Source organism: Lepus europaeus, chromosome 4 (genome assembly GCF_033115175.1).
Source record: "Lepus europaeus isolate LE1 chromosome 4, mLepTim1.pri, whole genome shotgun sequence".
NCBI classification, from domain to species: domain Eukaryota; kingdom Metazoa; phylum Chordata; class Mammalia; order Lagomorpha; family Leporidae; genus Lepus; species Lepus europaeus.
In genome coordinates, this window is record NC_084830.1 from 97724106 (window position 1) to 97737861 (window position 13756).

A 13756-nucleotide genomic window follows, 5' to 3' on the forward strand; every position below is an offset into this window, starting at 1 on the left:
TCTTCTACAACAAAAACGAAGCTGGAGGCATCACAATACCAGATTTCAGGACATACTACAGGGCAGCTGTAATCAAAACAGCATGGTACTGGTACAGAAACAGATGGATAGACCAATGGAACAGAATAGAAACACCAAAAATCAATCCAAATATCTACAGCCAACTTATATTTGATCAAGGAACTAAAACGAATTCCTGGAGCAAGGACAGTCTATTCAACAAATGGTGCTAGGGAAATTGGATTTCCACATGCAGAAGCATGAAGCAAGACCCCTACCTTTCACCTTACACAAAAATCCACTCAACATGCATTAAAGACCTAAATCTATGACCCGACACCATCAAATTATTAGAGAGCACTGGAGAAACCCTGCAAGATATAGGTACCGGCAAAGACTTCTTCAAAAAGACCATGGAGGCACAGGCAGTCAAAGCCAAAATTAACATTTGGGATTGCATCAAATTGAGAAGTTTCTGTACTTCAAAAGAAACAGTCAGGAAAGTGAAGAGGCAACCGACAGGAAAAAATATTTGCAAACAACACAACAGATAAAGGGTTGATAACCAGAATCTACAAAGAAATCAAGAAAATCCACAACATCAAAACAACCCACTTAAGAGATGGGCCAAGGACCTCAATAGACATTTTTCAAAAGAAGAAATCCAAATGGCCAACAGACACATCAAAAAATGTTCAGGATCACTAGCCATCAGGGAAATGCAAATTAAAAGCACAATGAGGTTTCACCTCACCCCTGTCACAAAGGCTTACATACAGAAATCCACCAACAGATGCTGGCGAGGATGTGGCGAAAAGGGGACACTAACCCACTGTTAGTGTCAGTCTGGAGATTCATCAGAAACCTGAATATAACCCTACCACACAATCCAGCCAATTCACTTCTTGGAATTTACCCAAAGGAAATTAAATTGGCAAATAAAAGAGCTATCTGCACCTCAATGTTTATTGCAGCTCAATTCACAATAGCTAAGACCTGGAATCAATCTAAATGCCCATCAACAGAAGACTGGATAAAGAAAATATGGGACATGTACTCTATGGAATACTATACAGCAGTAAACAATAAAATCTGGTCATTTGCAACAAAATGAATTAATCTGGAAAACATTATGCTGAGTGAAATAAGCCAGTCCTAAAAGCACAAATATCGTATGTTTTCCCTGATCGGTGACAGCTAACCGAGCACCAAAAAGGAAACCTATTCAAGTGAAATGGGCACTATGAGAAACAATGACTTGATCAGCCCTTGTCCTGACTGTCTAGGAACAACTTACTATTTTATTCTTTATATTATTTTATTTTTCTACTTAATACCATTGGTTGAACTCTTTAATTAACACACAGTTATTCTTAGGTGTTTCAATTTAACTGAAAAGTTATCTCCCTTAAATATAAGAGTGAGAATGAGAGGGAGGAGATGTACAGCTCGACACATGCTCAATCGGAGTTGCCCCAAATGATGGAGTTAGAAACGTGCCAGGGGATTCCAATTCAATCCCATGAAGGTGGCATGTACCAATGCTATCTCACTAGTCCAAGTGATAAGTGTCAGTTCATAGTTCATTATAATGATAGGATTAAGAGTCAAAGGGATCACATAAACAAGACTAGTGTCTGCTAATACTAACTGATAGAATTAAAAAGGAGAGAACAATCCAACATGGGAAGCGGGATACACAGCAGACTCATAGAATAGCAGATGTCCTAAACAGCACTCTGACTTCAGAATTGGCCCTTAATGTATTTGGATCCGGCTAAAAACCCATGAGACTATTTCAGGCATAGAAAGCCAAGACACTGTGGCAAAAACAAAACAAAACAAAACAAAACAAAACAAAACAAAACAAAAAACACCTAAATGAAAGATCTCTGTGAGTGAGATTCCAGCAGAAAGTATGGGCCATCAAAGAAGGAGGTACCTATCTCTGAAGGGAGGAGAGAACTTCCACTTTGCTTATGGCCTTGTCTAAATAAGATTGGAGTTGGTGAACTCAAGAGGCTTCCATAGCCTTGGCAGCTCATGACAAGAGCCTAGGGTGATTACTGACGTCATAAATAAGAGTGTCAATTGTTAAATTAACAACAGGAGTCACTGTGCACTTACTCCCCATGTAGGATCTCTGTCCTTAATGTGTTGTACTATGTGAATTAACGGTAAAACTAGTACTCAAACAGTACTTTATACTTTGTGTTTCTGTGTGGGTGCAAACTGTTGAAATCTTTACTTAGTATATACTTAATTGATCTTCTGTATATAAAGATAATTGAAAATAAATCTTAATGTGAATGGGATGGGAGAGGGAGTGGGAGATCGGATGTTTGCGGGTGGGATGGTAGTTATGGGGGTAAATCCGCTATAATCCAAAAGTTGTACTTTGGAAATTTATATTTATTAAATAAAAGTTTAAAAAAACATAGAATTAATTATATTGGTATAAAGTCAATTGAAAATAGATCCCACTAAAAAATAAGAGTGGGAATAAGAGAGGAAGGACGAAGTTTGTAATTGTAAAGCTGAATTGTTCTGCATACATTCCTATGGAATTACCTCAAAGGGTAAGCTAAAAATTTCCCATGGGACTCCGGATCCCATTAAGCTTTATGGTAATAATGCAATTTTAAGTGTTAACGTGATTATATTAAGTATAAAATTGACCATATAGATAGGACTGAGTATTAAAGAGATCATATACATAAGATCAAGTGTCTGGTAATACAATAGATACAATTAAAAAAAAAAAAAGAGAGAGAATGTTTCAACATGAGAAGCAATACACACAGACTCATAGAATGACAATTGCTCTAAATAGCACTCTGACCTTATAATTAGCCCTTAAGGCAATCTGGTCTGGCTGAAAAGTCCACGAGAGCATTTCAGGCATGGAAAGCCAAGACACTGTGACCAAAAAAATGTGCTCCATGAAGGATCTCTGTGAATGAGACACCAGTGGGAAGAATTGCCACCAAAGTAGGATGTACTTTTCTGTGAAGGGAGGAGAGAACTTCCACTTTGCTTATGGCCTTGTTTAAATACTGACAGAGACTTTGGACTCAAAAGGCTTCCATATCTTGGAGGCTTATGTTAAAGGCCAAGTGAGATCACTGATGTCGTACATAAGAGTGTTAATTGTTAAATTAAACAAAGGAGTCATTGTGCACTTACTCCCCACGCAGGACCTCTGTCCTCAATGAGTTATTATAAGAATTAACTGTAAAACTTGTTTTCAAACATTTTTTTTTTATATTTTGTGTGCATGTATGCAAATTTTTGAAATCTTTTATTAGTATAGAGTTGGTATTCGGTGTATAAAGTTAATTCAAAATGAGTCTGAATAGAGAATGGGACTGGGAATGGGAGAGGGAGGAGGAAATGTAGTGGGAGTGGGGATGGGAGGGTCGGTATGGTGGGAAGAATCACTATATTCCTAATGCTGTACTTACGAAATTTGTACTCATTAACAAAAGGTTTCTAAAAAATAAATCTACCTGGCACAAAATTCAAATTTTTTTGCACAAAAATAACTATCTTTTCATTCTGTATTTTCATGAATTTTTATAAATGTATTCATATTTTTTTTAAGATCTATTTATTTATTTGAAAGGCAGACTCACAGAGAGAGAAAAAAGAATCTTAAAAGATCATTAATGAGGCCGGCGCCGCGGCTCAACAGGCTAATCCTCCGCCTTGCAGCGCCGGCACACTGGGTTCTAGTCCCGGTCAGGGTGCCGGATTCTGTCCCGGTTGCCCCTCTTCCAGGCCAGCTCTCTGCTGTGGCCCAGGAGTGCAGTGGAGGATGGCCCAAGTGCTTGGGCCCTACACCCGCATGGGAACCAGGAGAAGCACCTGGCTCCTGCCTTCGGATCAGCGCGGTGCGCTGGCTGCAGCGTGCAGGCCGCGGCGACCATTGGAGGGTGAACCAACGGCAAAGGAAGACCTTTCTCTCTGTCTCTCTCTCTCACTATCCACTCTGCCTGTCCAAAAAAAAAAAAAAAAAAAAAAAAAAAAAGATCATTAATGAGAAGCTTCAGCCTGACTGGTAAAACCTCTTGAGCTAAAAGACAATGAAGCGATGCCTTTAAAACTTGAGAAAAAGTTATTTTGAAACTAAAATTCTATACAAATTTTCAATAATATGTCAAAGTACAGTAAGATCAAAGCATATTTAGACAAGCCAAGCATCAAAAAAACTTCCATACATCATTTCTCAGAAGCTAACAGAAGATGTATTCAACCAAAACAAGGGTGAAAACCAAGAAAAAGGAAAACAAGAAATGCAGGATAAAGGAGCACCATGCAGGAAACAAGAGTACAAATTCCTAGAATGATGGGCAACAGAGACCCCCAGAGTGACAACATCACAAAGAGAAGAGGATCTTGAATCCAAATTGGAGCAACTAGGAGGTTGTAGGAAACATTCACCAAGAAAATAAAAAAAAAACAGAAAGCCTGCTATGTAGAGAAATGATGATGAGAGAGTTAGACAATTATGAAATATTAGGATTCCATTAATGTTCAGTAAAATTACCTAAGCAAAGAGTCAATATAGGGAACGGGTGTTTCACGCATTGGTAAAGATGCCACTTGGAGATGCATAGATTCCGTTTTAGAGTGCTTATGTTTGAGTCCTGGATCCAATTCTGATTCCAGCTTCCTGCTCATGTAAACCCAGAGAGGTGGTAGGAGAAGCCTCAAGTACCTGGATCCCTGGCACACAAGTGGAAGACCCAAATGGAGTTTCAGGCTCCTGGCTTCAGCCTGACCCAGCCCTTGGCTGCTGGGAGCATTTGGGGAATGAACCAATGAGCCCAGTCGATGGGTGATCTCTGTCTCTCTGCCTTTCAAACAAATACATTTTTAAAAAAATCCAAGTAATTGTCTAAGAAACACAAATAGTTGTTAAAGAAAATAATGATAGTTAACATGGTTCTTGGTTATCAATATTCCTTATTCACAATGATGTAAATGCTGCATACTAAACTAACCACACCCTGACATATCTGTACTAGGGCACTGGAGGGACAGCCAAAGTTCATTGCCTAGTTGGCAGTGGAGAGTTAGGGGGAGGAGAGCTCCATATTTCCCCATGTTGAGAAGCACAGCACCAGCATGTGATTTAAGGACCAAGGTGTGGAGCTCAAAAGAAAGCTCTAAGAGTGAAAAGCATTATCTCCGAGAAGGAATGGTGGGAGAAACACCAAAGGCCTTGATTAACATACGTTATAAAAGAATATGAGTTTCTGAAATGATTCATTCTTACCTTTGGAAACTCAGAGAGCCTGTCATCACTCGTCAAAGACTGGCTACTTGAACAGGAAGCACAGTCTGAGATATCCACAGTACCCTCGCCATCTTCAAATTCGTTACATTCACCAGCATCTTCCCTGTCACTGTCGAGCTCCCAGTCAATGAACTGCAATTCATCTATAAAATATAAATTGTAACTTGCTTAATTTCAAATCTTTAAATTTTTTAAATCTATTTTTATTCTCAGTAGTTACTATATCCCCATTTCTGAATAAATTTTAAAAATACATTAAATCAGTGAAAATATATTCCTAGCCTTATTTCTAGTCACTTTGTTTCTTGCATTTCTTAATCCCACCCCAATCAAAGTTAACTACATTTACTACCTGTTTTATATGCTTGCAGAGTTTCCATTGCCTGTTCCAGTAAATATAAGTAATTGTGCATGTTTTATTTTTCCTCCTTTCTTATAAACCATAATCTTTTTCATTTCACATAATTAAGACGTTTTTCCTTATCAGTAAGCAGGGAATATCCTCATTCCCTTCTACAATATAGAATTCCACTGTGTCAATGAACCAGTGTTTACTTAGCCAGCTCTCTAGTACAAAAAAAAAACCAAAACTTGTGGTCGGCGCCATGGCTCACTTGGTTAATCCTCCGCCTACGGCGCCGGCATCCCATATTGGCGCTGGGTTCTAGTCCCAGCTGCTCCTCTTCCAGTCCAGCTCTCTGCTGTGGCCCGGGAAGGCAGTAGAGGATGGCCAGAGTGCTTGGGCCTCTGCACCCACATGGGAGACTGGGAGGAAGCACCTGGCTCCTGGCTTCGGATTGGCACATCGCCGGCCATAGTGGCCATTTGGGGGCTGAACCAACAGAAGGAAGACCTTTCTGTCTCTCTCTCACTGTCTATCTGTCAAATAAAATTTTTAAAAAAATTTAAAAAAACTTTCAAACATTATTTTCCACTCAAATTTTTCTATACATTAATTTCTTCTATAAGGGGAACCATTAAAGTAAGGAAACCATAAAAGTAAATTCAGTTTTTAGATCACATCAAATCATTATTAATTGGATGCTACTTTTGCAAACTTTTAAGGTGGAAAATTAAAATTATGTTCATGTTTTTTTTTTTTTATATTTTCAATTTTTTTTTTTTTAAACTTTTATTTAATGAATATAAATTTCCAAAGTATAGCTTGTGGGTTACAATGGCTTCCCCCCTCCCATAACTTCCCTCCCGCCCGCAACCCTCCCCCCTCCCGCTCCCTTTCCCCTTCCATTCATGTAAAGATTCATTTTCAATTCTCTTTGTATACAGAAGATCAATTTAGTATATATTAGGTAAAGGTTTCAACATTTTGCCCATATAGCAACATCGAGTGAAAAAACTACCATTGGATTACTAATTATAGCATTAAATAGCAATGTACAGCACATTAAAGACAGAGATCCTACATAATTTTTTTTTTTCAAAATAATTAATTTTCTATGCCATTTCCATTTTGACACCAGGTTGTTTTTTTTTTTTTTCCATTTCCAATTCTCTTTATATACAGAAGATCAATTCAGTATATAATTAGCAAAGACCTCATCAGTCTGCGCCCACACAGAAACGCAAAGTATAAAAATACTGTTTCAGTACCAGTCATAGCATCACTTGGCTTTAGACGACACATTAGGGACAGATCCCGCATGGGGTGTAAGTACACAGTGACTCCTGTTGCTGACTTAACAATTTGACACTCCTGTTCATGGCGTCAGTAATCTCCCTAGGCTCTAGTCATGAGTTGCCAGGGCTATGGAAGCCTTTAGAGTTCGCTGACTTTGGTCTTATTCCGATAGGGTCATAGTCAAAGTGGAGGTTCTCTCCTCCCTTCGGAGAAGGGTATCTCCTTCTTTGATGGCCCCGTTCTTTCCACTGGGATCTCACTCACAGAGATCATTCATTTAGGTCTTTGTTTTTTTTTTTCCCATGATATCTTGGCTTTCCATGCCTGCTATACTCTCATGGGCTCTTCAGCCAGATCTGAATGCCTTGAGGGCTGATTCTGAGGCCGGAGTGTTGTTTAGGACATCTGCCATCCTATGAGTCTGCTGTGTATCCCACTTCCCATGTTGGATCTTTCTCTCCCTTTTTGATTCTATCAGTTAGTATTAGCAGATACTTGTCTTGTTTGTGTGATCTCTTTGACTCTTAGACCTATCAGAGCTATCAATTGTGAGCTGAAATTGATCACTTGGACTAGTGCGATGGCATTGGTACATGCCACCTTGATGGGATTGTGTTGGAATCCCCTGCACATTTCTAACTCCACCATTTGCGGCCAGTCCGATTGAGCATGTTCCAAATTGTTCATCTCCTCCCTCTCTTTTTCCACTCTTAGATTTAACAGGGATCACTTTTCAGTTAAAATTTAAACACCTGAGAATAATTGTGTGTTAATTACTGAGTTCAACCAATAGTACTAGAACAACAACAACAACAACAAATACTAAAAAGGATAAAGTATTACATTGTACATCTAAAGTCAGGACAGGAGCTGATCAGTTCATTGTTGCTTATAGTGTCCATTTCACTTAACAGGTTTCCTCTTTGGCGCTCAGTTGTCATCGATCAGGGAAAACAAATGGTATTTTTCTCTTTGGGACTGGCTTAATTCACTCAGCATGATGTTTTCCAGCTTGCTCCATCTTGTTGCAAATGACTGGGTTTTGTTGTTTCTTACTGCTGTATAGTATTCTATGGAGTACATGTCCCATAATTTCTTTATCCAGTCTACTGTTGTTGGGCATTTGGGTTGGTTCCAGGTCTTAGCTATTGTGAATTGAGCTGCAATAAACATTAATGTGCAGATGGCTTTTTTATTTGTCAAATTAAATTCCTTTGGGTAAATCCCAAGGAGTGGGATGGCTGGGTTGTATGGTAGGGTTATGTTCAGGTTTCTGAGGAATCTCCAGACAGACTTCCATAGTGGCTTAACCAGTTTGCATTCCCACCAACAGTGGGTTAGTGTCCCTTTTTCCCCACATCCTCTCCAGCATCTGTTGTTGGTAGATTTCTGAATGTGAGCTATTCTCACCGGGGTGAGATGGAACCTCATTGTGGTTTTGATTTGCATTTCTCTGATTGCTAGTGATCTTGAACATTTTTTCATGTGTCTGTTGGCCATTTGGATTTCCTCTTTCGAAAAATGTCTATTGAGGTCCTTGGCCCATTTCTTAAGTGGGTTGTTTGTTTTGTTGTTGTGGATTTTCTTGATTTCTTTGTAGATTCTGGTTATCAATCCTTTATCTGTAGTATAGTTTGCGAATATTTTTTCCCATTCTGTTGGTTGCCTCTTCACTTTCCTGACTGTTTCTTTTGAAGTACAGAAACTTCTCAATTTGATGCAATCCCAAATGTTAATTTTGGCTTTGACTGCCTGTGCTGCTGGGGTCTTTTCCAAGAAGTCTTTGCCTGTGCCTATATCTTGCAGGGTTTCTCCAATGCTCTCTAATAATTTGATGGTTTCGGGTCGTAGATTTAAGTCTTTAATCCATGTTGAGTGAATTTTTGTGTAAGGTGATAGGTATGGGTCTTGCTTCAAGCTTCTGCATGTGGAAATCCAATTTTCCCAGCACCATTTATTGAATAGACTGTCCTTATTCCAGGGATTAGATTTGGATCTTTGGTCAAATATAAGTTGGCTGTAGATGTTTGGATTGATTTCTGGTGTTTCTATTCTGTTCCATTGGTCTATCCATCTGTTTCTGTACCAGTACCATGCTGTTTTGATAACAACTGCCCTGTAGTATGTCCTAAAATCAGGTATTGTGATGCCTCCGGCTTTGTTTTTGTTGTACAAGATTGCTTTGGCTATTCGAGGTCTTCTGTGTCTCCATATGAATTTCAGCATCATTTTTTCTATATCTGAGAAGAAGGTCTTCGGGATCTTGATGGGTATTGCATTGAATGTATAAATTGCTTTTGGGAGAATAGACATTTTGATGATATTGATTCTTCCAATCCATGAGCATGGAAGATTTCTCCATTTTTTGGTATCCTCTTCTATTTCTTTCTGTAAGGTTTTGTAGTTTTCATCGTAGAGATCTTTAACGTCTTTGGTTAAGTTTATTCCAAGGTATTTGATTGTTTTTGTAGCTATTGTGAATGGGATTGATTTTAGAAGTTCTTCCTCAGCCGTGGCATTGCCTGTGTATACAAAGGCTGTTGATTTTTGTGCATTGACATCCTAATACAGGAAGCTCATAGAACCCCTAATAAACATGACCAAAAGAGATCCTCACCACAACACGTCTTAAGTGAAATGGACACTATAAGCAACAATGAACTGATCAGCTCCTGTCCTGACTTTAGATGTACAATGTAATACTCTATCCTTTTTAGTATTTGTTGTTGTTGTTGTTGTTGTTCTAGTACTATTGGTTGAACTCAGTAATTAACACACAATTATTCTCAGGTGTTTAAAATTTAACTGCCTTTTTTTTTTTTTTTTGACAGGCAGAGTTAGAGAGAGAGAGAGACAGAGAGAAAGGTCTTCCTTCTGTTGGTTCACCCCCCAAATGGCCACTACGGCCAGCACGCTGCGCTGATCCGAAGCCAGGAGCAAGGTGCTTCCTCCTCGTCTCCCATGCGGGTGCAGGGCCCAAGTGGGCCATCCTCCACTGCCTTCCCGGGCCACAGTAGAGAACTGGACTGGAAGAGGAGCAACCGAGACAGAACCAGTGCCACAACTGGGACTAGAACCCGGAGTACTGGCGCCACAGGTGGAAGATTAATCTAGTGAGCCGTGGCGCCAGCCTCTTTTCTGCTCTTTAATTCTTTCAAATAAATAAATAAATCTTAACAAAAAGGAAGAGAGTAAAGTTAAAATGAGATAAGACAAAAAGTCTTCTTCAATCTGCTACTGTCATTCCAGAAGACGCAGTCCAAGCCCACTATGATTATAAAACCCAAAGTTCAGGCCACCACCGAGAGAAGCAGATGCACAATAGCAATTACTCCCTATATCCAACATGGCAATTAGTCATGGAGGCATGCAGGGGAATGCAAGAGAAATTCTCCTGGTTGCTGAATGCTCATAGCAAGAAGACAAAGGAACACAAGCACCATCAGAGCTTTGCGTGTGTGTGTGCAAATTGTTGAAACCTTTACTTATATAGAATTGGTCTTCTGTATATAAAGTTAATTAAAATGAATATTAATGAAGAATGGGATAGGAGAGGGAGGAGGTGGTGAGATGTGAGTAGGGGTGGGAGGGAGGGTATGGGGGAAGAGCCACTATATTCCTAAAGTTGGACTTATGAAATTTGTATTCATTAAATAAAAGGTTTCTTTAAAAAAAAAAGTAAATGATTTCTATAATTCTAGTCTGTGTCTATCAACTGGGGTGTGTCCTTCAGGGGATGCCTAACCTCAGAAGACTTCTTTGGTTGTGTCAACGGAGACTGGTGGCATCACTGTAATCTACTGGGTAGAGACTGGAGAAGCTGCAAAACATTCTGCAACACACAGGAACGTCCTCCTCCTCACGACAGAGGCATCTGGACCCAAGCGATAACAGTGCCAAGACTGAGAAACCCTATTTTCAACTGTCTAAAACATGAGGCAACACAAAATACTAACAGCAAACAAAACTGGTAAAAATTACACTCCCATGAGGCGGCAAGATGGCGGAATAGGCAGGGAGCACACTTAGTCCGGGGGGAGAGAAAGTTTAATATAAGTGGAGATACTGCAGGGTCAAGGAAGAGTAGGGGATGAAACAGCAGAGGAAACTCTTCCGGAACTAGTGATTCACAGTGGACCTGCGTGGAGAGCGTGGGAGCCCAAGTTCGGGACACCAGCGGCAGACTCAACGCACCAGCGCTGGAACGCGAGGTGAGCCAAACCTCCATAGCCCGAGATACCAGCAGGCAAGCGGAAAGAGGAGGCTAGAGGGAACGAGGCTTGAAACTCCGTGGGGAAAAGTTCACAAGGCTAACTAGAAGAGAGAGAGGGAAAAAAAAAAAAGTGACTGATACAGACACAAGTTTCTCTCTCTCCGCTCACCTCTCAAAGGCGAGCAAGACAGAGCAGGCGCCATTTTGGACATACGTCATAAGCAGGGCGACCTCAGGTCTGCACCAGCCCTGAGCCTAGCAGAAAAACCTGACTCTGTGGGGAGGGGTGAGATAACAGGAGATTAGCATCTAACTTGGCAACCCAGTGGGAGACTGCAGGAGAATTGGAGCCCCCACTGAGGGCAGCAGAGATTCCCTGTGTGGTCCTTGGGAAAGAGCTTCCGATCTCTGGCTCCTGTGGGTATATCATTTGCCTGCTAACTACCTCCAATTACGTTCAGCTGTGCGGAATTACTTCCCTTTTAAATCAAAAAAAGAAAGAGAGATTTACCACACCTAACCTGGGAGTGTCATCCTTGACACACCCTCAACCCTGAGGAACCAAACACAGCTCTCAGTCCACACTCATCTCAAGCCTCTAAGGCTCCACTGAAAGCAGACAGTCCACTTAATATAGAGCCATAGTGTAACAAGAAAAAACACCACAGTGAAGAAACCAAATATCTCCAACATGCCAAACAACAAACGCAAAAACCAAGCTAACAAGAACAAGGAAGACACTATGACGCCCCCAAATGGAAAAGACACCCCAATTCAAGATTATGAAGATGATGAGATCGAAGAAATGCAAGAAGCGGATCTCAAAAAATTGATAAGAACATTAAGAAGTTCTCAAAAACAAATTCTTGAACTACAGAAATCCTTCATGGACAAGATAGAAAATCTCTCTCGTGAAAGTGAAATATTAAGGAGGAATCAAAATGAAATGAAACAACTAGTGGAACAAGAAACTCTGATAGTGACTAGAAATCATAATGAAATGAAGAGTTCAATAGATCAAATGACAAACACATTAGAGAGCCTTAAAAACAGAATGGGCGAAGCAGAAGAGAGAATATCAGACTCAGAAGACAGAGAACAGGAAAGGAAACAGGCAAACCAAAGAAAGAAGAAGAAATTAGAAATCTAAAAAATATTGTCGGGAATCTACAGGATACTATTAAAAAACCCAACATTCGGGTTCTAGGAGTTCCTGAAGGCATGGAGAGGGAGAAAGGATTAGAAGGCATTTTCAGTGAGATACTAGCAGAAAATTTCCCAGGTTTGGAGAAGGACAGAGGCATCTTAGTACAGGAAGCTTATAGAACCCCTAATAAACATGACCAAAAGAGATCCTCACCACGACATGTTGTAATCAAACTCACCACAGTGAAACATAAAGAAAAGATCCTAAAAGGTGCAAGAGAGAAACGTCAGATCACTCTCAGAGGATCTCCAATTAGACTCACAGCAGACTTCTCATCAGAAACCCTACAAGCTAGAAGGGAATGGCGAGACATAGCCCAGGTACTAAGAGAGAAAAACTGCCAGCCCAGAATACTATATCCTGCAAAGCTCTCATTTGTGAATAAAGGTGAAATTAAGACTTTTCATAGCAAACAGAAACTGAAAGAATTTTTTTTTTCCACTCATCCTGCCCTGCAAAAGATGCTTAAAGATGTCTTACACACAGAAACACAGAAACATGGTCACCAATATGAAAGAAGGTAAAGGAAGGAAACCTCACAGCAAAAGATCACAGGAAGCTCAATTTCTCTTTGACATAGAATTAAACTCTGATGCTCTGTTAAAGCAATGTATTAAAGTAATCTATTATGTTCTCTTGATGTCTGTTAAATTCTAATTGTTCAAAAACAGCTGAATTTTTATTAAGAGCTATGGGTTATTTAAATATGTGCTTATTTTCAAAAATTTGAATAATCACCTTGTAACAATGATCAAACTTGGTCTATGTTATGTCATGATTTTAAGAAAACTTATTTCAACCAGATATTTTGGATTTTGAGCCTTCTTGGCATTCTTGACAGGCATTCAAAAAATCAAAGTTTCAAACAATCTGGTCTCTAAAATTTCCAGTAAATCCTGGACTTTGGTTTTTCCAGTTTGGGCCCAACTGAAAAAATCGAAGGACCTATGTCTCTCATCTTATAGAGACACCAACTAATCAGTCTATTTGGAGTATATTAGAAGGACTGTCAAGATGTGATGTGGTACCAGACTTTAAGTTTCTATAATGGAAAATGCTATTAATACAAATGTTTGAGAATTAAAAAGTCTAATGATCTTGTGTTACTAGACATGATAGTTATTTTAATGAGAAAGCCCCAGAGGCTTAAAGGGTTAAATACTTGTAAAATCCTACAGGTGCTTTCAAAAATACTGTGAAGTAAGCAAGTGCCTCTTGTTGGTTGATGAGTTTATAATTTTAAACATGGCGACTTAAAGTCTTTTGTCAACCACAGTTATATATGATGTGCTGCTCATAAAACTAAAGCGTTGTTGGTTCTGTGTTTAGCTGTCCTCCTATAGGTTCCTATGGACTTTTTCCAGCCACTTCTATTGTATTCAGTACTTTGGGATG

The 13756-nt window shown here is 39.6% G+C and overlaps 1 protein-coding gene across 2 annotated transcripts in view; it reads right to left on the reverse strand.

Annotated features, from left to right (window-relative positions):
• The window catches only part of SPIDR (scaffold protein involved in DNA repair), a 455986-nt gene that overhangs the window by 417664 nt on the left and 24566 nt on the right, over positions 1 to 13756 (reverse strand). For both annotated transcript variants that reach the window (XM_062188521.1, XM_062188522.1), the window contains one exon: positions 5282 to 5445. In XM_062188521.1, the coding sequence (XP_062044505.1) occupies positions 5282 to 5445 (164 nt within the window). The remainder of the gene's footprint in view (positions 1 to 5281; positions 5446 to 13756) is intronic.